At 37.5% G+C, this 22,743-nt stretch overlaps 1 protein-coding gene across 1 annotated transcript in view; it reads left to right on the forward strand.

Annotated features, from left to right (window-relative positions):
• The window catches only part of LAMA2 (laminin subunit alpha 2), a 600,504-nt gene that overhangs the window by 514,143 nt on the left and 63,618 nt on the right, over positions 1-22,743 (forward strand). Inside the window, exons 42-49 of the mRNA XM_029943224.1 lie at positions 2,236-2,352; positions 4,658-4,840; positions 6,233-6,238; positions 8,195-8,349; positions 14,735-14,878; positions 15,996-16,129; positions 19,351-19,510; positions 22,283-22,407. Coding sequence (XP_029799084.1) covers positions 2,236-2,352; positions 4,658-4,840; positions 6,233-6,238; positions 8,195-8,349; positions 14,735-14,878; positions 15,996-16,129; positions 19,351-19,510; positions 22,283-22,407 — 1,024 coding nt within the window. The remainder of the gene's footprint in view (positions 1-2,235; positions 2,353-4,657; positions 4,841-6,232; positions 6,239-8,194; positions 8,350-14,734; positions 14,879-15,995; positions 16,130-19,350; positions 19,511-22,282; positions 22,408-22,743) is intronic.

A 22,743-nucleotide genomic window follows, 5' to 3' on the forward strand; every position in this document is an offset into this window, starting at 1 on the left:
AATTCTAATAAATGTATTACATTGTTCTTCAGAAAATGACATCAATTTCCATTTACACCAATACTCTTGCAACCACTGGGTATTATCAGACATTTAAATTTTCCCAATCTGATAAATGGGAAATGATACCCTACTTTTCTTTTGTATATGATAATCTTAGGTACTTTATTTTAATTTGGCAATTTATTATTTCTATTTATTTTATTGTGACCTACCTATTCCTATATTTTGCTCATTATTCATAAAAATATGGAATATTTGGTATATCTGCCTGTTATTTTGCATGTAGGCACTGCTAATTTTCTCTAATATTCCAATTTGATTACATACGTAGTGTTTGTGTGAGGCTCATAAGACTTCTTTAACTGTGGCGAGTTTTTTAAGGCAACAAAGGAGAAAATGAGAGAAATTGAGTGAAAAGATGGGCTGGCAGGTGCGGGTGCTATAGAGCACTACTACCTAATATGGTCTGCAGGTCCCTCGCTTTGATTACTAACCCTAGCACATGGTGGCCGTTAAAAGCACAATTTCTGGAAGAAGACTGTGTGGATTTGAATTCCCTGCCATTTACTAACCAGGCAAATTTAGGAAATTTACATAAATTCTCGAAGCCTCAATTTCCTCATTTGTAAGTTGGAGATGGTAATAGTAAATATATCTTGATGTTACTATATCACATACACATACACACAGACTGCCAGTCATTATTATCACTGAATGTCCCTGCCAGTCAGGCCAGGAGGGCACTCCCTCTTTCCTGATCCTTTCTCAATGTTCCTCTTTAATTGTGGTCTCTTTTATTTACATTTTGCATTTCTTTAGGGCTCACTGAAATGATTGGGATGCATCTTGCAAGGGAATAAGCATTATGGCATAATAAACTATTTAAAATATTTTTTAAGAAATGATCTGTTTATCCAGTCATAATAGGTAAAAAATATTATAGGAAGCCCAGAGTTTTATATTTTTCATTTATTCAATTACACTGTTCACTAATAAATGATGTTTGTAGAAAAAACAAGACATATTCAATCTTAAGATACATTTGCAATTTGATGTGTATTTAAGCAAAATTTCTAAACTTATGCTCTTCTATCAGACTGAATATTTTTTCCTACTAAAAAATTTCATTGTAGAAGTCAGAAGGAGAAGGACAGATACCATATGTTTGCACTCATAGGTCTAACAGGAGAACAGGAGAAACCTAATGAAGGACCATGGGGAGGGAAAGGGGGAAAGAGTTGGGAAGGGAGAGGGACGCAAAGCCTAAGAGACTATTGAATACTGAAAAGGAACCTAGGGTTGAAGGGGGAGGGGGAGAGGGAAGAGAGGTGGTGGTGATGGAGGAGGGCACTTGCGGGAAGAGCACTGGGTGTTGTATGGAAACCAATTTGACAATAAACTATTAAAAAATATTTCATAACTTTATCCTTTATATTGTTACACTCAAACTCTGAACCTCTTAGTTGCTATTATAATACAAACTAAGCCAAAGTTTGGACACTGTTAAAAAAAAAAAACTAGAGGAAAGAATTCTGCTGAAAAATGTACACTTGTAACATTATCTCCAGTGGTTTGTTTTGTTTTGTTTTATTTAGTGTTAAAGAAATCATGCTAAAGTAGCAAGAAAAAAACCTATAGAAAGCCTATTTGAGAGCAATTTATAAAATATTATTTCTCTATTAAAAATATGCCAGTTATCAGAAATGTACTAGAAGTTATTTTTTCATTCCTGTGATTTTCATTTCTTTTTCAAATAAATATTAATGTGATATTTACTGAAGTTGGGATATTCTACTTAACCATCATATCCATTAGAGATTTTTAAAAGCTAATCCAAATGATCCATTTTGGTAATGAAATTTTGAAAATAAGTGATATTCATGGAAATGATATCAAGAGGACATCATTACAAATGCAATAAAAGTGATTCTTTTGAAGTTTTTTCTCCATAGAAAACCATCAAATTAGGTGAGATAAAGTCAGATACCAAGAAAAAAAAATGGATATAGGACATGTTGAAGAGTGAAATGGTCATTTTGTAAACTCATATTTTATATTATGATCTGAAATATATTTATTGATAGGTGCCAATTAATTAAAAGAATTAAGTTAATTCTCCTGCCTTTTATAAACTTTATATTAAAATAATTTGAAACCATATATCCAGATCAGAGATGTATAAGCTCCAAGATGATTAAAATTATTTCATCTTTTTTTGTTTTCTGCCAACAGAAAATGAGGACTATCTGAATGGCTTAAGAACCCGATTAGAAAATGCAGATGTTAGAAATGGTGATCTCCTGAAAGCTGTGAATGACACGTTGGGAAAGTTGTCAGCCATTCCAAATGGTAAGCATTTCAGACACTGCACACTTTGTCAGTTGACCTGAACTTTTAAAGAATGTTCTAACAGTTACCATTTTTCTTTTTTTAATTTTTTTTATTTATTTTTTTTTCTTTTTACTTTTTTAAATTTATTTTTGAGAGACAGAGAGAGACAGTGCAAGCCGGGGATGGTCAGAGAGACAGGGAGATACAGAACCCAGGTCCGAGAGAGAGGGAGATACAGAATCAGAAGACAGGCTCCAGGCTCTGAGCTAGCTGTCAGCACAGAGCCTGATGCGGGGCTCAAACCCACAAACCAGGAGATCATGACCTGAGCCGAAGTCAGACGCTTAACTGACTGAGCCACCCAGGCGCCCCCAGTTACCTTTTCTTCTGACATTGCACTTGGACTGTTGTCAGGAAATTAGATACTGGTTTTCTTACTTACGAACTCTTCTTTGTGAGAATGAAAGACTAACGTATACTTCACACTGTGATATTTCTTGTGCTTTATTACTCTAGCTGACAACCATAGGTATATGTTGCAAAAAAGAAAATATAGCCATCTTGATATTATACTGTAATATCCATGTGTCAGCCCAGGAAATCTTATTCCTAATAAGGCTATTATTATTAGAAATAATAGTATTTGTGATCTTATGTCAATGGGAAAAAATACCATCACACGAGTACTGTTTTCTAAAATGTCATTATATCACAAAGTTACAGCAAGTAATTATAACACCTACAGTAACAGGTGAGAGCCTTTCTGCACAGAATATTTTTTTGAGTATAGCTGATGCACAATGTTACATTATTTTCAAGTATACAACATAGTATTCAACTCCTCACCACAAATGTAGCTACCATCTTCCCTGATACAAAGCTCCTATAGTAGCATTGACTATATTCCTTATATTGTGTATGTATTTCTATGACTCATTCATGACCTAAGGGGAGGCCTGTATCTCCCATTACCCTTCACCCATTTCCCCCATCCCTCCACCACCTTCCCCTCTGGCAACCATCAGCACATCTTTCTTGGCAAATTTCAGTTCCTTAAATGTTTCAGCTTTCAAACATTAATGTTAGAACCATGTCTGGAATATCTTACTACCTGAAGTTATTATTTGGGAATAGTTCCTGAAAGCACCATCCTTTATATTTTTAATAGTATGATACAATCATAACAAAGTTTGCTAATGTTTCTTGAGTGCTTATCCAATATGTTTGCTAAGTGTATGCAGTCCTCATACTAATCCTATAAAATGAATGGTATTATCTACATTTTTTAGCTGATAAACGACACACAGTATTATGCTAAGCAGATAAGTCAGAGAAAGACAAACACCATATGATTTCACTCATATATGGAATTTAAAAAACAAACAAGATACTGAAAGCCACTGTTAAAAGTGGCATAGGTGAGATTTGAATCGCATAGCTTAACTTTGGAGCCTGTAGTCTGTTTTGTTTTCTTAAATTTTATTTATTTATTTTGAGAGAGAGAGAGTACACGCAAATAGGGGAGCGGCAGAGAGAGGGAGAGAGACTCCCAAGCAGACTCTGCAGTAGTGCAGAGGGGCTTGAACTCTACGTGGGGCTTGAACTCATGAACCATGAGATTATGACCTGAGCTGATATCAAGAGTTGGATGTGTAACTAGCTAAGCCACCCAGGGGCTCTTAGAGCCTTGGTCTTAACCACTAACCTACCCATACTAGCTGGCATCTGTTTGTTCAGTATGTTTTTTACACAAATTATGATTGAGGAAACTAATGCATACATTTATATAACATGTGAAATATTAATTATTTTTACTTTTTTAACATTAAAAACCCTAACTTTCCAGGATTACATATCATGTCCCTCAGTAGCAGGTACATTTACAGAAAATTTCCAGTGCTGAAAATAAATATAAATACATAAACACATGGTCCAAAAAAACTGAGGAGGTCTCTCTACCTTTAAGTTGAAGTACATTCATCATTTCCTATTCTGAATGTGCAGGTGAAACTATGCCTCACAGATGAATTTCTGTCTATAATAAGTTTAGCAGCCAATCACAATGTACCCTTTTATAATGAACATTTAAATAATAACTTTGCTATTGGAAGAGCTAATCAAATATGCCTAGCCAAGGTCCCTGAGAAAATTTCATTTAGCTAAAAATCTATCACATTTGCTATAACCTAATGAGACAGTGTTCTGCCTTTCCCTTGGTGTGTGTCCCCCTGAGGTCGGCAAGCTGCCCCCTCCCTCTGACAGGCATGGCATAAGCCACTAACCCCACATCCTTTGTTTGGTTCCTTACACCTTCTGCTGGCAGACACGGCTGCTAAACTGCAAGGTGTTAAGGACAAAGCGAGACAAGCCAACGACACAGCAAAGCATGTGCTGGCACGGATTAAAGATCTCCACCAGGACCTTGACGGCCTGAAGAAAAATTACAATCAACTAGCAGACAGCGTAGCCAAAACAAACGCTGTGGTGAAAGATCCTTCGAAGAACAGTAAGATCTCCTTTTTCACTTTAATCATGTCATTTGTTTCTTCACACTGTAAAAGTACCCCAGACTCATACCTCTTAGAGCTGGAAGAGACCCCACACTTGATGTTGTCTGCTCTCCTGCTAGACTGGGCTCTGGAATAGAGCACCTGCATCTCCAGAACTAGACCCAGGTTCCCAGCTCTGCGTAGTGCTTTCTTCATCCACATTTTGTCCCATCCAGAGGAAATTAGAACTTCTCAAAGTCTGCATTAGTTTTGGTACAGGGATGTCAAATACTTTTTTTTCTATTTTTTTGCCAAATACATTTTTAATCCTTCGGTATGACTGAAAACAGTTGTACTCAGGAAATTCTATCTTCCGAGTTGATGAAGTTCCTCGGAACACAGAGGCCAAGGGGGTACACTTGCTAGCAGGCCTGTATAATAGGATATTAAAATGGTATCAGCCTGAAATGCATTAAACTTAAAACATATTAATATTTCATTATTTAAATTCCAGTTCATATTTTGAGGAAATTAAAGTATTTGTTTGCTTTAGCAAGAATATTTCTTTGCATCTTTTGTGTATTGCATTAAATTATGTCAAGTTGATATGGATTTTACTGAGAAAATATGGTAGAACTTAATATAATGATAATTGAAATTATTAACTGTAGTCAGTAAACATGAGGCTATTTTTATATTCTTTTTTCCATTCTGTGAAGTGATAGAACATTATTTTACTCTGTGATTTCACCAAAAGAGATGCCTGATTTTTTGTACTTGACATTCTCAAGAGACAAGCCCTCTATTTATACACCAACATTTTCACTGATATCAAAATGTTTATAGCATACAATAACAAAAACACTGTTACTGATGTTATGTGTTCTCTAATTCCGGGGCTGGTTTTCACATTGTTGCTCTCTGAATAAATGGTTCCAATGCATGTCAAATCACAGATTTCCCCCCACCAAAAAAAAAAGAATGAAAATTAGTTTTAAAGTAAATATCACTCTCTTTTACTTATTTTAAAATTTAAGGTATCATTTCATTCCACTTTGGAATGATTTCATCTGATATGACTTTTTCATAACATGTATCTCTAATTTTTTTGATCCTACCCTCTATCTAGAGATAGTTATCTATGAAATCAGTCAAACTGGATCTGTTTTCTATCTTATTAGAACATCATGATAAAGTTACCTTTGATATTAACAATTGCCTGCTGACATGGATTTGTGGGGTTTTATTTGATAACAGGTGATTGACCTAAAGTAGGGTGTGTTTGTTATTAGCCCCTATTGTGAAAAGTAACCATTTTTTAGAAGGACTGCTTTGTAATATCTATAAAAATATTTCCTCATGAATTTTCTAATTTCTTTTTGTTTTGCTTCCATATGAAATTTCTGCAGAAATCAGTATGTATATGTTTATTTGCATACTTTCTCGTAACTTTATGCTTGATTGCCTATTGCAAAAGCTTCAGCTTTGCATGTTAGCGTGTTTTGGTACTGCTTTACCGTTATACAGCTATGCTTTCCAGTGCCACAGCATTGACGCTAGATACATAAAAAAAAAAAAAAAACCTCTTCCTTTACAAAAAGTTAGCATGTGGATGTATTTGTTATTAGGTATTTCCAATTGTGTCATAGAAATTAGTGAAATATCTATACAGTATCAACAGAAAAGTAGAAAACAGAATTCTTCCACAGATTGAACTAAATTGTGATGCCTCTCATGACACTGATTCCACCACTAAAGTTCAAATGACTTCCTTGCAGCAGGATTAAAATAGATCAGATATATGTTGTCATTGCATTTCTCCCCTGAGTCTAACGTTCCCCCCTTTTATGAATAATTATTCTCAACTTCTAGAGAATTACCCATGAAGAAGCACATAATAAACTTAATAAAATTAGATCTTCTCAAATGAGAAATTATTGGGATATAATAATATTCTCTCCTAAACATCTCATAGCTTAAACTCAAAGTCAGAAATAAAACTGCAGAATAGGAAATAATAATTATAAAACCCAAACTATCGAAACCTGGAAAATATGATCAAGGCTGTCCTCGTCAGAAAATGACTGTGATCACCACAGTAAACAAGCACTTAAATAAACAATTTAGGTAATCACCCCTATAAATTAAACAAAATAAAAGAAAGAAGATGAAAAAATGGTGAATTAGAAGACAGAAAAATAATACACTTGATAATTCCAGGATGTAGAATTTCAGGCTTTGATCTAGCAACTCTATTAAAATTAATAACAGACTGATGTCCTTTTTAAACATCACTTACAATATTGTTCATATTTATGAGCTCAAAATACTTAAATCAAAACCTAGTTTAAAAAATGACAATTTCCTTCCTTTTGAGTACATTTGATTCATTCCCGGGGATTTGCTCTCCGTGGTCCATTGGCCACTGGAGAACACATTGTTCATAGCCGAGCAGGGCACACAGCCTTGGTCCTTAAGTAGTTTCACTTCTTCATCATGGTCACAATGACAGAAAGCAGAGCGATACATGCTGATCAGGTAATAAATGACATGGTTTGGGTAAGACTGCCAGCATCTTAGAAATTGAGTAATTGGTTTCCATGTGTCATTTACCCTCCTGGGAAAAGCACATGCTGAAAGTCTCTGAATCAGTGATAAACGTCAATTATTTGAGGGTTAAGCCCCTTTTGAAATAGTCAATATTCAACCTTTTTTAACCTATAAAAATGACAGTTTAATATGGCTCAACTTAATATAGAGATTAGGATAATCAATTATTCTTCAAAATGAAAATGAACTGCAGCATGAAAGATTTAATTAAAGTTTAACACAGGCCTTCAGTCTGAGAGTTGTTCAACATTGCAATGTTTTCAGAAGACATTCTGATAGCTCCTCTCTTTAAGATGTACAAAGAAAGACAGTGAGAAAAAGAAGGAAAACCAATTTTGTGTGAGAACTCTGATTTAAACACAGTTCTGGCTTGGAGAGATGAGATGACATTTTAAAACACTTTCATTTCCTTGATGCTGTAACTAAAATTATATTCCGTAAAGGTTAGATTTCCGGCTGAAGCTAGAAATTAATCATTGAATTAAATCCATTGTATTCTCTACCTTCAACGCTAACTTTTACCTTGATCACAAAGCCACAGTGCTGGTCCTCTGTCTCTAACATTCCTGCTATGGCCTGCTTGAGTTACAACTGAAATATCCCTATTTGCCATCACAAACTGCTTCAACCGTCATGGTCCTGCTCTATCATGTGGATAAGATGAAATCCTTTCAATTATTTAATGGAGCATACTACTATTTTCATTTCTCTGTGTGTGTGTGTGCGCGTGTGCGTGCGTGCTCGGATCTTGGTCTAAGCAGTTGCAGATGCAGATGCCACTGTGAAAAGTCTAGAACAAGAAGCTGATCGTCTAATAGATAAACTCAAACCCATCAAGGAACTTGAGGACAACCTAAAGAAAAACATCTCTGAGATAAAGGAACTGATCAACCAAGCCCGGAAACAAGCTAATTCTGTAAGTGTTTTACGTTCAATATCAGCAATCGATTGTAATTTTTTTTTTATTATTCCCAGAGGGAATACCTTACCCCAGTGCATCCCTGCTTGTTTTCCTTTAACTTGAAGCTGCTTTAAGGGGAGGGAAGGATAAAAGGTTAGATTTTTTTTCCTCATAAGTTTCAAAACACATCTCATAGGATGAATAATCACCACTTACTGTTTTAGGAGTGGGAATTTTGTGAGGCCCCTGGGTGGCTCAGTCGGTTAAGTGTTTGACTTTAGCTTACGTCATGATCTTGCAGTTTATGAGTTTATGAGTTCAAGCCCTGTGCTGATTATGCAGAGCCTACTTGAGATTCTCTCTCTGTCTCTTCTCTCTGCCCCTCCCCTGCTTCTGCGTGCTCGCTCTTCCTCTCTTGCGTGTGCTCACTCTCTCTCCCTCTCAGATAGATAAATAAACTTAAAGAAATTTAAAAAACAGAAATAGGACTTCTGTTATATTTTATCATTGTTTGACTATAGTAGCACAAATAGCAAGACTGGAAATCTTATTATTGTATGTTAAAAAGCCATGGGTGAGAGTTTCTTGCTTTTGATGAAAGCAAAAATGGCTAGTCGGTGGGGCTGAATAAGGAAGGGATAAACAAGGTCATATAGAGTAATAGCAATGAAGAACCATTCTTTTCTATATTTTTTGTCTGAGTACACATGACAACAATTATTTTGGTTGTAATTTCTGCAGGGTTTTGTTTTTTTGGAGTAAGAATGGAAATATCTCACTTGTATCAAAATTTTGCTCTTTACTAACTTAATTAGAAAACTATTAGGAAAGATGCAGAACTTTCTAGAAGATTGTAATCTCTTGAACCAGGGTAGAATTGCTAAGTGCCAATGTGAAACTTTATCTAGACTTGTAAATGCATCTGGCAACTCTAGAAATAGAAGAAAAAACAACAGTTTTTGTGTTGTCAGGTTTAAACTCAAATCTTTTTAGATACCCAAGTCTTCCATCTCAAAAGTTCCATTTTTCTGAACATCTTAGAAGCTAGAATGACCAGAAAATGCCTTCTATCAATTCATCAACTTACATATTTTTTAGTAGTGGCCAATAGTATGATGCCAAAGTAATAGTATATCATTCTTTTTCCTTAAACAGAGCTGATACTTCTAAAGAAGGCTAAGATAATAAGTTTAAGGTGCACTTGAAAAAGGACTAAAGAGAAATTTAGGGGCACCTGGGTGGCTCAGTCGGTTAAGTGTCCAACTTCGGCTCAGGTCATGATCTCACAATTTGTGGGTTTGAGCACCACGCCAGGCTCTTTGCTGACAGCTCAAAGCCTGGACCCTGCTTCAGATTTTGTTTCCCTCTCTCTCTCTGCCCCTCCCACGTGCACGTGATCTCTCTCAAAAATAAATAAACAATAAAAAAACTAAAGAGAAATTTAGAAAATGACAAAACATTAGTCAAGACGAGGTACATAAGCTCAAAGTGAAAGAAGCAGCCAGGGCTGAGAAGATATATATTGATCTACAATATGAAAACCATGTAGGCAGTCTGACAACCTACGAGTATTATATATACGAAGCACAAAGTGAGAAATCAGATGTTAGTCTGAGATTTCTGGTTTTAACTCAGATTAATCCAATGTAGAAAAAGCATCTCCTGTGTTCAAGGCTACTTTTGTGTACCGAGTTTACAACACCATAGGAAAAATAAGCCATGTACATAAATAACTCTGAGATAATGCTGAATAGAGTGCTATTTGTACATGAGCAATGGGCTATGAAGCTTTGGAAAGAAAGATTCTCTCTGGTAGGGGCCAGACAATTTCCCAAAGAGAAGAATTTGAGCCAGGCCTTGAGTGGGGTAGTTTTGGATGGGGAGGCAGGGGTAGGGGAGGGAAACAGAGCATTCTGAGAAGGCACAAGGCAGACAGAGAAGGAAGGTTCAGGGTTATTTCATGAAAGACTGGTCTAGTTTGCCAGGATTATTAGTAGATTGAAGATTAAACTGAAAAGGTCAGGGGAGGCCAGCTTTTGTTAGGGCTTGGCTGGGAAGGGGAGCAGATTTATTTCACCACAATTATACCTGATATAAACCTCAGTGGTTAGGAAAAGCTGAGAGTTCTCAAACATGAAATGTAATATTATCAGAGCTGTGCTTTTTTGAATATGAATGTGGAGGCAGTTTGGGGTGTAAATGAGAGGATACTAGAAAGAAGGAACTTTAATAAGAGTCCCATCCACAGCAGGTGGCAGTAACAAGAGATAGGGAGAGACTGAAATATCACTCCTGTATTTCACAATGCTCACTTAAAGAAGCAAAAAAAGTAAATACTCTCTTCTGAATCACACACTGGGCAACAGTTTTTTAGTCATCACATGGGGAAATCTGGACATTTTTATTATTTCTTTGTATAAAGAAATCTAGAAATATGCCATATATGCATCAGTTCTATTTTCTCCTACCCCTCCCCCTCCTGCTAGGGGAAAAGAAAAAATTGTGGCCTGTTAAGTGTATAATTAATACCTGTCTCAAGATACAAAATGAAAGAAAGGTATAAATAAATGACACATGAATTAACCATTGTCCATGCCTTTCAAGGAAATTTTCAATCACTTTTGGAAATGGAAGTTCTAGAAAAGTGTCGTATTTCTTTTAATAGGATGTTAGAAATACATAAGCAAGTCAAGTTTTTTTCAAATGAATTTTGTAGTTCTTGAAGATGACATCTGCCTGATCTATAAGCATATTTGTAACCTGGCATGAGTGTCTGGGTGTAGCCCTGACACATACCCAACGTGACCAAAAAATTAGAGACATGTATTTTAAAGTAGCTTTGTTTGGGGTGCCTGGGTGGCTCAGTTGGTTAAGTGTCCAACTTCGACTCAGGTCATGATCTCACAGTTCATGAGTTCCAGCCCCACGTCGGGCTCTGTGCTGGTAGCTCCAAGCTTGGAGCCTGCTTCAGATTCTGTGTCTCCCTCTCTCTCTCTGTCCCTCTCCTGCTTGGGCTCTCTCTCACTCTCGCTCTCTCTCTCTCTCTCTCTCTCTCTCTCTCTCTCTCTCAAAAGTAAATAAACATTAAAAAATATTTTTAATTAAAACAAAGTATCTTTCTTTAATTTGTTGACTCCGAATGGAGTAGCTGATACTCTTTTTAAATGAATGACCTAGTTACTGGATGAACAAAATGCAGTGAAACTCCAATAGATGTTATAATGGGATCCTCAATAATGTTTAATTGAGTTCATAATGATTCATTGGTAATGTTGTATGAGAAATGCCTTAGGGGTACCTAATGCTTAGTGGCTTTTGTTTAGAAGTCTTATGAAGGGTTCCCATTTAGACATAACAATAATGGATAGACCCAAACATTCTAAGAGATGTTTGTGCTTCAGAAACTGCTCTGTTCTTATGAAAGGCACATGTCATAGCAACTTCTTACAGAGAAATTATAAATACAATATTTTGATTTGCCAGTATTAAGTTTGTTCAAAGAAGTCTCTATAATTACAAATCAAAACACAAGGAAGTTAAAAAAGAGAGATAAATAGCTATGGACTGGTTACCAACAGTTTGGGCTGCCTAAGTTCTTCAGATACTGAGGGTATATTTAAAACCATAAGCCAGAAAACAGAAAATCCAGAGAAGTTTTTACATAAATGTGTAAGAGTTGAGCAATAGGTTACTTTATAAGATCAATTGCTGGCAGTTAGGGCATAACACCATCATTTTGTTCAGAGAACCATATTTTTAGATATGTAAAGTATGCCATAAAGGAGATGAATTGTTACTGCTTGTGACATTAAATGCCCTTAGTTTGAAAATGGCTACTGTCTTAGACTTTCAATTCTCAAAATTTCAACAGTTCAGTTAGGCTTCGTACTGGTGCTCTGTTGTCTACACTTGGGTATTGCCCTTTTCAACACACCAGACATGCAGTCCCCTGTCATTTCCACCAGGTATACCTAACCAAGGACAGAAACCAATCCTGTGACCAAGCAATCATGTATTCCACCCATATTCAGTCATTTCCTCTCCAAACAGAAACCAAGTAGTATGATTGCTTTGTATTCTGTAAACAAAAATAAACTATAATATGGCTCTGTGACCCAAACTTTATGTTTTATGCATTTGTGAAATAAAGGTAAGATAAACCATGCACCCAGTTACTTCTGAATACCAGCCCAGCCCCACTAGGAATTTGGTTGTGATTTCCTGCCAGAGATCACTCAATCTGCTGCTCAGCTCTCTCTACTCATGAATTCCCAGTAGACCTTGATTTCCTCTCTTTGAATGTCTTATGATTCAGTGATAGGTATACCCTGCTTCAGATACTGAATTTGCTCAGTGCCAAGGTCTTCTCTGATGATGGTCTTGGTGCACTTGCTGCAAATCCCTAAATACTCATGGTATTCTCCACCTTTTCCTGAACATTCAAAACATCTGAAGACTGCATTCCTCCTACCTGTCCTCTACTGTATTATCTTTCTCTTTCTTTACCTTATACTTTTTCTCTGTAAGCCCTTGAATAACCCTTTGTATAGTAGCTACTCTGTCACGTAGCACCCTCTGTCAACCTTCACTGCACCTCTGCTCTATGGTATTAACATCCAGAGTAGAAGTTGCATGTTTCCCAGTTCTGGTTTTCTACAACTCATTTTGATTTACCTACTCTTAGCATGTTATGGAGAAGGAAACTTCCATCATTTATGGAGCAAAGAACAAACTTCCTGATAGAAAACTACACTTACCAGGAAGACCGTATCTCCCCCAGGACACAGAGCCAACATTCTGGGTACCTGTGCTGCAGACTGCCCCAGCCCCCTTAGGAGGAAGGCAAGAACAAGGAAAAGATCTAAACACTAGGCTTTGATGTTATTCTAGTCTCCAGCCACCACACAGAGCTCCATTAGGCTGAGCACCTGATCCTTTCTAGCACTTGATTCCTCTGCAGAAGATGCAATTTGGTTAGCAGATTACATGAGGAAACCATAATATACAAATACACAACTTATACATCTGTACAAAATGCAACGGATCTGCTGTGTCACCAGAAGTTCTCAAACACATATAAATTTACATATTCATCAGAACCAAAAATCTCTCCTTGGCCTTCTTTGGAAAACATACCCAATTTCTCATCCAGCACCTCTTCAATGTCGTCTATACCACATTTGAGGCAGGATCCTGGTGGTGCCTACGCCCATTCCCTAGTAAGACTTTTGGAGCTGCTTCCTGTGTTGCTATAGCATAGAAACTGGCATGGTGGTAGCCTAGGTTATCTCATTTGGAGTTGCCACAACCCTTTTATGAGAACAATAAATCTAGTTGGTTTTCTCCCAAGTGCAAAAACCGAGTAGCATGAAGTGCTAGAAGGAACAAGAGAATTCACTGCTGGTAAGAACTAAAAGGCTTCTGGAAGCTGAGCATTTAAATCAGCGGCAAAGAAAATGAAAAGGTCTGCCGCTTCCTTGTCTCTGCTTCCTACTGTAAGCACTATCATGGATCAAAGTAGCAAGTTCTTCCGGAGTCCCTGCAACTCCATTGCCATCCTGAAAAGGCCCTGTGGGGGTACACCCGTGCCAAAGGAAATTAAGTCACATATTCAAACTAGTGTTATCTGTGACCGAAGACAGGCTCCCTGGATGTAAGTGAGAATCGGCATGAACAGTTTCAGTTCTATTCATGTAGGAATTTCTTTCTTAGCAATTTATAGTAATTTTTAAAGTACTCGTCAAAAGAAAAAGGAGCCATTAAATACATTAGTAGGGATAGCCATTGAAAATTATTTCCGTTTCATTTCCTGGCAGCTTAATAAAAAGGTATAATTTATTCTCAAATGTATGTTCTGAGTGGCATGATTAATATTCTTCGTATTGTTAGAACATCTAGAACAAAATCTATTTGGCCTCTTCCAATTGTAAGAACAGGAGAGGGTAGGTAATTTTCTCTTGAAAACTAAAAGAAAAATGATGTCCTACTTTAAGTGGTACGAAAATCACTGAAATTTGAGTTGTAAAATTCATTCAACAACCCTAATGAAGATCATTATCATTAGCTTCATGTAAAATCACCTCTTGAAAATGTCCCCACATTCATAAAGGAGAAAGGTATGAAGGTAAGAATTTGTTACTTGCATGCTTCAAAAAATAGTAACGCACTAACGGATATGGAGCTGTGAACAGCTAATTGTCAGAATCTCCCTGGGAAGCTGGCTTCTATGCCCTCACGAATGAGTATAATGGTGTCTGCATATGGGCATTTAATGATTCTATTTGATGATAGAAAAATAACTTCAAAGAAGAGATGATGATGGTTTTGTAGTTGTTTGGGAGGTACTTCAAACTTTCTGAGAAATTTAGTATTGATTCTTTGTACCTTGTTTTTCTTAAAGATCAAAGTATCTGTGTCTTCCGGAGGTGACTGCATTCGAACATACAAGCCGGAAATCAAGAAAGGAAGCTACAATAATATCGTTGTCAATGTAAAGACAGCTGTTGCCGACAACCTCCTTTTTTATCTTGGAAGTGCCAAATTTGTAAGTTCAAGTTCCAGCTTCTTCTGTCTCCTGTATATGTGAATAGGCAGAGGTTAATCCCGCTGGTGAGGAAAATGTATAGAGTCTAATAAGAGGGTCCCAAAATTGTGTGAGGTTTTCAGTTTTGAAAACCCTACCTCATGAAGTTCTGAAGTATCAAGGTAAGTTAGAAGGAAAATGAAATGAAAAAAAAATTTATAGTATTTAGGCGCATCTGCTTTCATTTGTGAGTATACCAGCATTTATTTAGAATGATATTTTCAGATCTGGCTATTTAAGAAGAAGGACTAACTAATAAGGATGAAGTCCTTATTACAAGTCTCTAAGAAATTACAGTGAGCTTTCATGTTAAATGAAAATGACACATTGTGTACTTATTTGCTATGAATGAAAACTCCTTGTTTTCATGTTGAATTTATGACTCAACCTGAATAAATGGAAGTCGTATCTACAAAAGCTCACCCCAAAAGTTTTCATTCCTTTTATTTGAACATTTAACTTTGTATATGCATGGGGAACTTCCAAATTTGCCATTCAGGTGCGTTTTACGTCGCCTTGGGTGAAAAATCATAGTTGAGTCCTTAAAAACGTGAGTGTCTGGGGCATGAAGGTGGCTCAGTCAGTTAAGTGTTTGGCTTTTGATCTCAGTGCATGTCATGATCTCCTGGTTTCTGAGTTCGAGTCCCACCCTGGGCTCCGCACAGTGGCCCACAGAGCCTGATTGGGATTCTGTCTCTCCCTCTCTCTCTCTCTGCCCCACCCTCTCTCTCAAAATAAAGAAACTTTAAAAAAATGTCAGTATCCTTGGTGAAAACCATGAATCTGCCTGTCAGTATTTTCTTTTGTCTCTACCTTAAGGATCAGAATGAGAAAAGACTTTTGTTTCAAAAGTAGAATTAGGTTAACACATATGCCTCAGCAGTAAGGATGCATATGTTGCCTTAAAGGTACAATACTAAAATATTATTTATGCATAATAATGGATCATATCATTTGGGAATTTTTACTGTGAGACTTATATTTATTTCACATATCTATAAATAGCACCTGTTGAAAAGAACTCTGTTGGCCTCCTCAGATATCTAATATCTATTGTTTTTGTGTTTCTCTGGACTAGATTGACTTCCTGGCTATAGAAATGCGTAAAGGCAAAGTAAGCTTTCTCTGGGATGTTGGATCTGGAGTTGGACGCGTAGAGTATCCGGATCTGACTACTGATGACTCATACTGGTACCGTATTGAGGCGTCAAGGTAACTACCTCAATAAACATTAAGACATTTAAATAACAGAATTTTGAAGTGGGTTCCCAGTTTATAAGAAAACTCCTTTTTCCGTTTCAAAGATGTAGCTATGAATGCATGTATACAAAGTTTATATATTAAATGTACATGTGTAAATGTGTGTGAATGGGTGTCTCTTGTAGTCCCTGTTAGCAATTGAAAAACGTTCAAGGTACTGACCAGAGTGACAGGTCCATTAGGACCATTCATCTGGTTGTCTCTTAGCCCTACTCTCATGCTATCAGTCATACTGTCACCCCTAAAGAAGAAGTACTGAGTCTTGGCCTAGTTCAGCACAAACCAGAGCATGAGCGCTGCCAGTGGTGCCTGTCTTCGAGTGCTTAGCGCCTCTCCTAGGCCACCCAGCAGTGTCGCCTACAGGCAGGTGCAACATTTAAATGCTGGCACAAATATATAGTATGTCAGTTCTGTACTATTTTTTTAACGTTTATTTCTTTTTGATAGAGACACATAGTGTGAGTGGGGGAAGTTTCAGAAAGAGAGACACAGAATCAGAAGCAGGCTCCAGGCTCTGAGCTGTCAGCACAGAGCCTGACACAGGGCTCAAACCCATGAACTGTGAGATCATGACCTGAGATGAGGTCAGCCGCTTAGCCAACCGAGCCACCCAGGTGCCCCATGGTCCATAGTATTTATTTATTTATTTATTTATTTTTAAATAGTTTATTGTCAAATTGGTTTCCATACAACACCCAGTACTCTTTCCCACAAGTGCCCTCCACCATCACCACCACCTCTTTTCCCCCTCCCCCTTCCCCTTCAACTCTCAGTTCATTTTCAGCATTCAGTAGTCTCTCAAGTTTTGCGTCCCTCTCTCTCCCCAACTCTCGTTCCCTCTTCCCCTCCCTCTGGTCCTCCATTAGGTTTCTCCTGTTTTCCTGCTGGACCTATGAGTGCAAACATATGGTTTCTGTCCTTCTCTGCCTGACTTATTTCGCTCAGCATGACACCCTCAAGGTCCATCCACTTTCCTACAAATGGCCAGATTTCATTCTTTCTCATTGCCATGTAGTACTCCATTGTGTATGTATACCACATCTTCTTGATCCACTCATCAGGTGATGGACATTTAGGCTCCCTCCATGTTCTGGCTATTGTTGACATTGCTGCTATGAACATTGGGGTACATGTGCTCCTATGCATCAGCATTTCTGTCTCTCTTGGGTAAATCCCTAGCTGTGCTATTGCTGGGTCATAGGGAGTTCTATGGCTAGTTTTTGGAGGAACCTCCACACTGTTTTCCAGAGCGGCTGCACCAGTTTACATTCCCACCAACAGTGTAGGAGGATGCCCGTCTCTCCACACCCTCGCCAGCATCTATAGTCTCTTGATTTGTTCATTTTAGCCACTCTGACTGGTGTGAGGTGGTATCTCAGTGTGGTTTTGATTTGTGTTTCCCTGATGATGAGTGACGTTGAGCAGTGTATTTAATATGAAAGATAACAGGATATTGATTCATTCTGTATTTGAAGCTTTAACTCAGTTAACTTCTAGCAGCATACAGATAACATAGAGAACCCATTCCTGCCCTTAATCCTTTCCCCTCACTTCCTCTTTTTTTCCCATATTTCTAGTACCTACTGTACCCAAAGCAGCTATTAGCTGAGAGGTAGAGTTAAGGACCTGGGGCTAGAGATGGATCAAGCAACCCTTGAATGTAGGGGATGGATACAAAGAGTTTTACTCTGTTTGCATTCTTAAATGTTTCCATAGTAAAGCTTAAAAGAAAACCTAATGAGAAGCAATGTTTTTAGTTCCTTTTTAGATCTTTGGTAAAAGAATGTTAGGCGTGTGTGTGTGTGTGTGTGTGTGTGTGTGTGTGTGTGTGTGAGAGAGAGAGAGAGAGGGAGGGAGAGAGAGAGAGAGAGGTGTGTGTCTATGTGTCTGTGTGTAGAGAGAGAGAGAAAGTATATCGCACATTTACATGTGTGATGGCTGGGGAGCGATTAAGTACTATAATGAGCTTAAGAACATTTATAATCACAAAGGTCAATTTTTCTACCAGAAGGGATACATTCTTGTAAGATGAAGAAGAACTTTATTTGATAGATTCATCTTGTTGTTGCCAGGCACTTCAGTTAACACTGTGCCTCAGAGAGAAAAAGATTACCTAAACGAGATAGCAGGGAGAGACAGAGATACTCAAGTTTTATTGTGGCTGCTTGTCTCAGAAGAGACCAGTTTTTCATATTGAACAAGTCACAGACATCAATCACTTAATAAAATGAAATAAATAATAATAGCCTTCAAAATTCTGTTAATCATGTGCTCGCTTCGGCAGCACATACACAAAATTCTATTAATCAAATTTAAAAGTAAAGTTCTTCTATACAATTTGTATACACAACTCTGAAGACTAGACATTATGCTGTATGCATTAACGTGGTATGCCAAACAATAAGAGATGCGCAGTTCCAGGAAGACTACTTCAGCAAATCTTGATCCAAGATATAATAAGGGATTTTAGGAGAAATGATGAAGCTTATAATGCAAAAGGGTGGCTCATTTGGGGTTCACTTGCAGAATTAAATTAGACAAAATGCTAAATGAAGTCGTATGAACTTGTTTAAATAGTATGTGTTGGTAAAGAGTAAACTGTTTTGTAAAGCAAGAGGAAAAAGGTTTTCCATTTAACCAACGGTAATTCCATCAGCTAATTGCTACTGTGTCATTTCATATCAACTATCACGTGCAGAATCTGGGTATGTTGCTTACTAGTCCCAATTGAATCTGACAGTAAACATCCAACAAAGATCAGACTCTTGGTTTTGATTTGCAATTTAATGAATCTGGGTCTTTTGAAGTTAAGCACCCAGTTATCTCTTGAATATTCCATCACAAGTCCCCATATTTCATACCTTTTAAAACTGAAGTTACTGGGGTGCCTGGGTGGCTCAGTCAGTTAAGCACCTGACTTTGGCTCAGGTCATGATCTTGCAGTTCGGAGGTTCAAGCCCGGCTTCGGGCTCTGTGCTTACAGCTCAGAGCCTGGAGCCTACTTCAGATGCTGTGTCTCCCTCTCTCCTTGCTCCTCCCCTGCTCGTGCTCTGTCTCTCAAAAATGAATAAACATTAAGAAAAAGTTTTTTAAACCCTGAAGTGACTGTAAATGTGATACATATTTCAGTTTCTGTATTTTCTTTCACTTCATTTCAACACGGACCCCTCAAGAACTGGGAGGAATGGGACCATTTCTGTGAGAGCCCTGGATGGACCCAAGGCCAGCATTGTGCCCAGTACATACCACGCAGCATCTCCTCCAGGGTATACTATTCTTGACGTGGATGCAAACGCAATGCTGTTCGTTGGTGGCTTGACAGGCAAACTGAAGGTAGCGTGCTCTCTCCCGTGCTGTTGATTTCTCTCTGGACATAATTCCTGGCGCAATTACTCTAGGGGGCGCCGTGATGAAGCTTTGCGAAAACTTGACTATTTTTTACTTAATGTGTTCATGAAAACAAATTTATTTTGAGTAGGAATTTCTTCCTTGACTATTCAGTCTGGAAACACAAATGTTTTTAAGCCTATGTGTATTTACTTAAACGGTTCTTTTGCCTTTATCTGTGGGACCTGTTTTCTTTATAGTCTTGTTTTAAAGCCTCAAGAGCAAAGTGTTTTTTAAATATACCCCTTTGTCTGAATCAGTTTATGATTTATTGATACGAAGTGCTATAAAGTTCAAACTCACATCTAATTAAAAGATTCATGAATACCTTGGGAAATATCACAGGAGCCATAAGCTTCCAAATCATGGTCTGATTTTTAAAGTTTTGAAGTTGCTCTTCCCCTCATTCTTACAGAGGAGTGCACTTAATATTCATAATTGCTTTGTGACAGGTCCTTGTGCATTTGCAATCGCAAAGTGCCTGCATTTTAAAGAGGCTCATGTTGATTAAATGGAATTAGGTGTTGGAAAACGACCTGTAGGTGAGATGCGAGAGCCCAACCAAATACAATGGATAATCCCGGGCTTGTCAGAATCATCTTGGGATGAGATTAGTCAGGAAATGTGAAAAGCCAGAGTGACCCCAAATTTATGAGAGCTCAACTTTCATATAGAGCGAGGTTGTTTTATTTGCTTTGTGTTTGAGATGTGACTCGAAAGTACTGGAATGAATTCCGTAACTACACACTAAAACCATCCTCATTTCTTACAACAGCATATAAATATATATGGCACATAGTAATATATAGTCATGTTGCCAGCTTTCTTTCCTCCCCAGAAAGATAAATATAGGGGTAGCACATAGTAATATATAAACCATGCATTTTGAAATCAAATCCAAGTTGGATTCGCTGCTCTATCAGGCAAGTCACTTAGCCCCATGGCCTTCAGTTTTCTCAACTAGAAAAGGGAGCTAAAATATCTACCTTTTGCATATTGAAGGGTATGATAATAAACATTTATAACATCTTATAGCCCTATTGTACTAAGTAATATTATAAGGAATTTATATGAATGAACGTATTTAATTTTCACAGAATCCACAAAGGTAAATAATATCCTGCTCATGTTATAGTTAAGGAATCTGAGTCAGAAAGAAGTTTAATGTTTTGACCAAGGTCACACAGCAGTTAGAGCCAGAGCTGGGATTCGAACACAAATTAACAGCCACAGAAGCCTCCACTCTTAGTTACCACGTTTTACTGCCACAGTGAATAGTGAGAGATTATGTGTGTGAAATTTACAGAAAATGCCTAAGGCGTGGTAGTCACACATTAAATTGCATCCTAAATAATTCTTATTATTATTCAGATGTCACTAAGCATAAATAAATTTTCTTATGCCAGTTTCAAGGAAAAAGAAAACAGATAAATGAAATCTACAGAAAATCTTACTCATTTGGCCAAGAGTTTTTAGGCTCCTGACACATCAGAATATGCACCCAATGCTGGAAACAAGGAACTAAAACAACATGCTAATGAACAGTCAAAGGAGCAGGAAAATATCCCAAGTCTAGTTTTTAGGATGCAAGAAGGAAAAGCAAAAAGTGAATAGAATCCACAAGTAGGATAATCAACCTCTGGAAAATTAAGAGACTCCAGCTGATAACAGAGAATTCCAAGGGCTGCTCTGACTTGTAAATATCAATGGCTGTGATAAACATTATTTCTACATGGCAGTGCACCACTCAGTCACAGCAATAGAAAGATGTACACATTGAGTTTCACTCAAAATTGTAACTACAAACATTATCTATTCAAGGATCATCTTCCTACATTTGTTCTAAAACCCAAACATGTCCATTCACTTTTTAACCCTATACTACTCAGATCATTGTGAATTCACTTTGTCAAAGCATTTCTCAAGTTATAGGTACCAAAACATAGAATTTATTTGGAATGTGTCGGTGACAAAAGAAATAGTTGTTTAAATTACAGCCAAGTTTCCCTAGAGTGGACCAGGTCCTTCCCCTCCTTTGTGATTGTGTTATATATCAAGCTGAAGATTTTCTCTGTGAAAATGACACCAGGGTTGTCATTTAACAAATATTTATTGAGCCGTAATAGGCTTTATGCTATGTGTACTAGCAGAGAATCGCAATAGGGTCCCTTCTCTTACAAACTTACTCTTTTTCTTCATTCTCCTGAGTTGGAAACCTGCTTGGTATAGGAGAAAATGAAAAATCGGGGACAGAACTGTCATTAAGTAACCTGTATGTAAGTTTTTCCCCCTGTATGTAGTTAGTGTGTGCCCTTTCTCAAGATCTTTGGAGAGATGTCCTTTTCATGGTGTACAAATGCTATAGTTAATTAAATACCTCCTCTGTACCAGGCACTGAATGTGGTACCATGAGTAAATTACCCAATTTAAGTCTAATAATCCCATCTTAGAGACAAAAAATAGAATCTCAAAGTGGATAAGCAGCTCACCCGAAGTCAGAAGCTGGGAAATGCTTATTTACTAATGGTGATAAACTGGCTTAGCACAAATAACTAGGGTCTGTGAGTATATAATAGAGTTAAAGATGAATATGTGCAAGCCAAGAATATCTGAAAGAGTGGATAATAACTACTCCTGATTTGGCTGCCAATAACTCTCCTGGGTCCTCCAAGACTTCTTGCGAAATTCTATATTCTAATATAACGCTTCTCTCTGCAGAAGGCCGATGCTGTGCGCGTGATTACGTTCACTGGTTGTATGGGCGAAACGTACTTTGACAGCAAACCTATAGGGTTATGGAATTTCCGAGAAAAAGAAGGTGACTGCAAAGGATGTACTGTCAGGTTAGTTGAGACAAGGACTCCCCTGAGGTCTGGTCTGTGTGTATCACAAAAACTTTAATTTTATTGTACAATATCCTACTATCCTGTGGATGATATGGAGTGGGTTGGAAGGGGCCATGTCCAGAGGTGATTTACCATGAAGCTGATAAAAGGTCAGATCCTTTCACTTGTTCATGCAGGCACTTTGCAAGGCACTGGGAGATGCCTTGGCAGTACTTTAAATGGTCATGTGTGTGTGTGTGTGTTTTTTAATGCTCTTTGTTTTTGAGAGACAAAGAGAGACAGTGAGAGCAGGGGAGGGTGACACAGAATTGGAAGCAGGCTCCAGGCTCTGAG

The sequence above is a fragment of the Suricata suricatta genome, chromosome 7 (assembly GCF_006229205.1).
Source record: "Suricata suricatta isolate VVHF042 chromosome 7, meerkat_22Aug2017_6uvM2_HiC, whole genome shotgun sequence".
Taxonomy (NCBI): Eukaryota; Metazoa; Chordata; class Mammalia; order Carnivora; family Herpestidae; genus Suricata; species Suricata suricatta.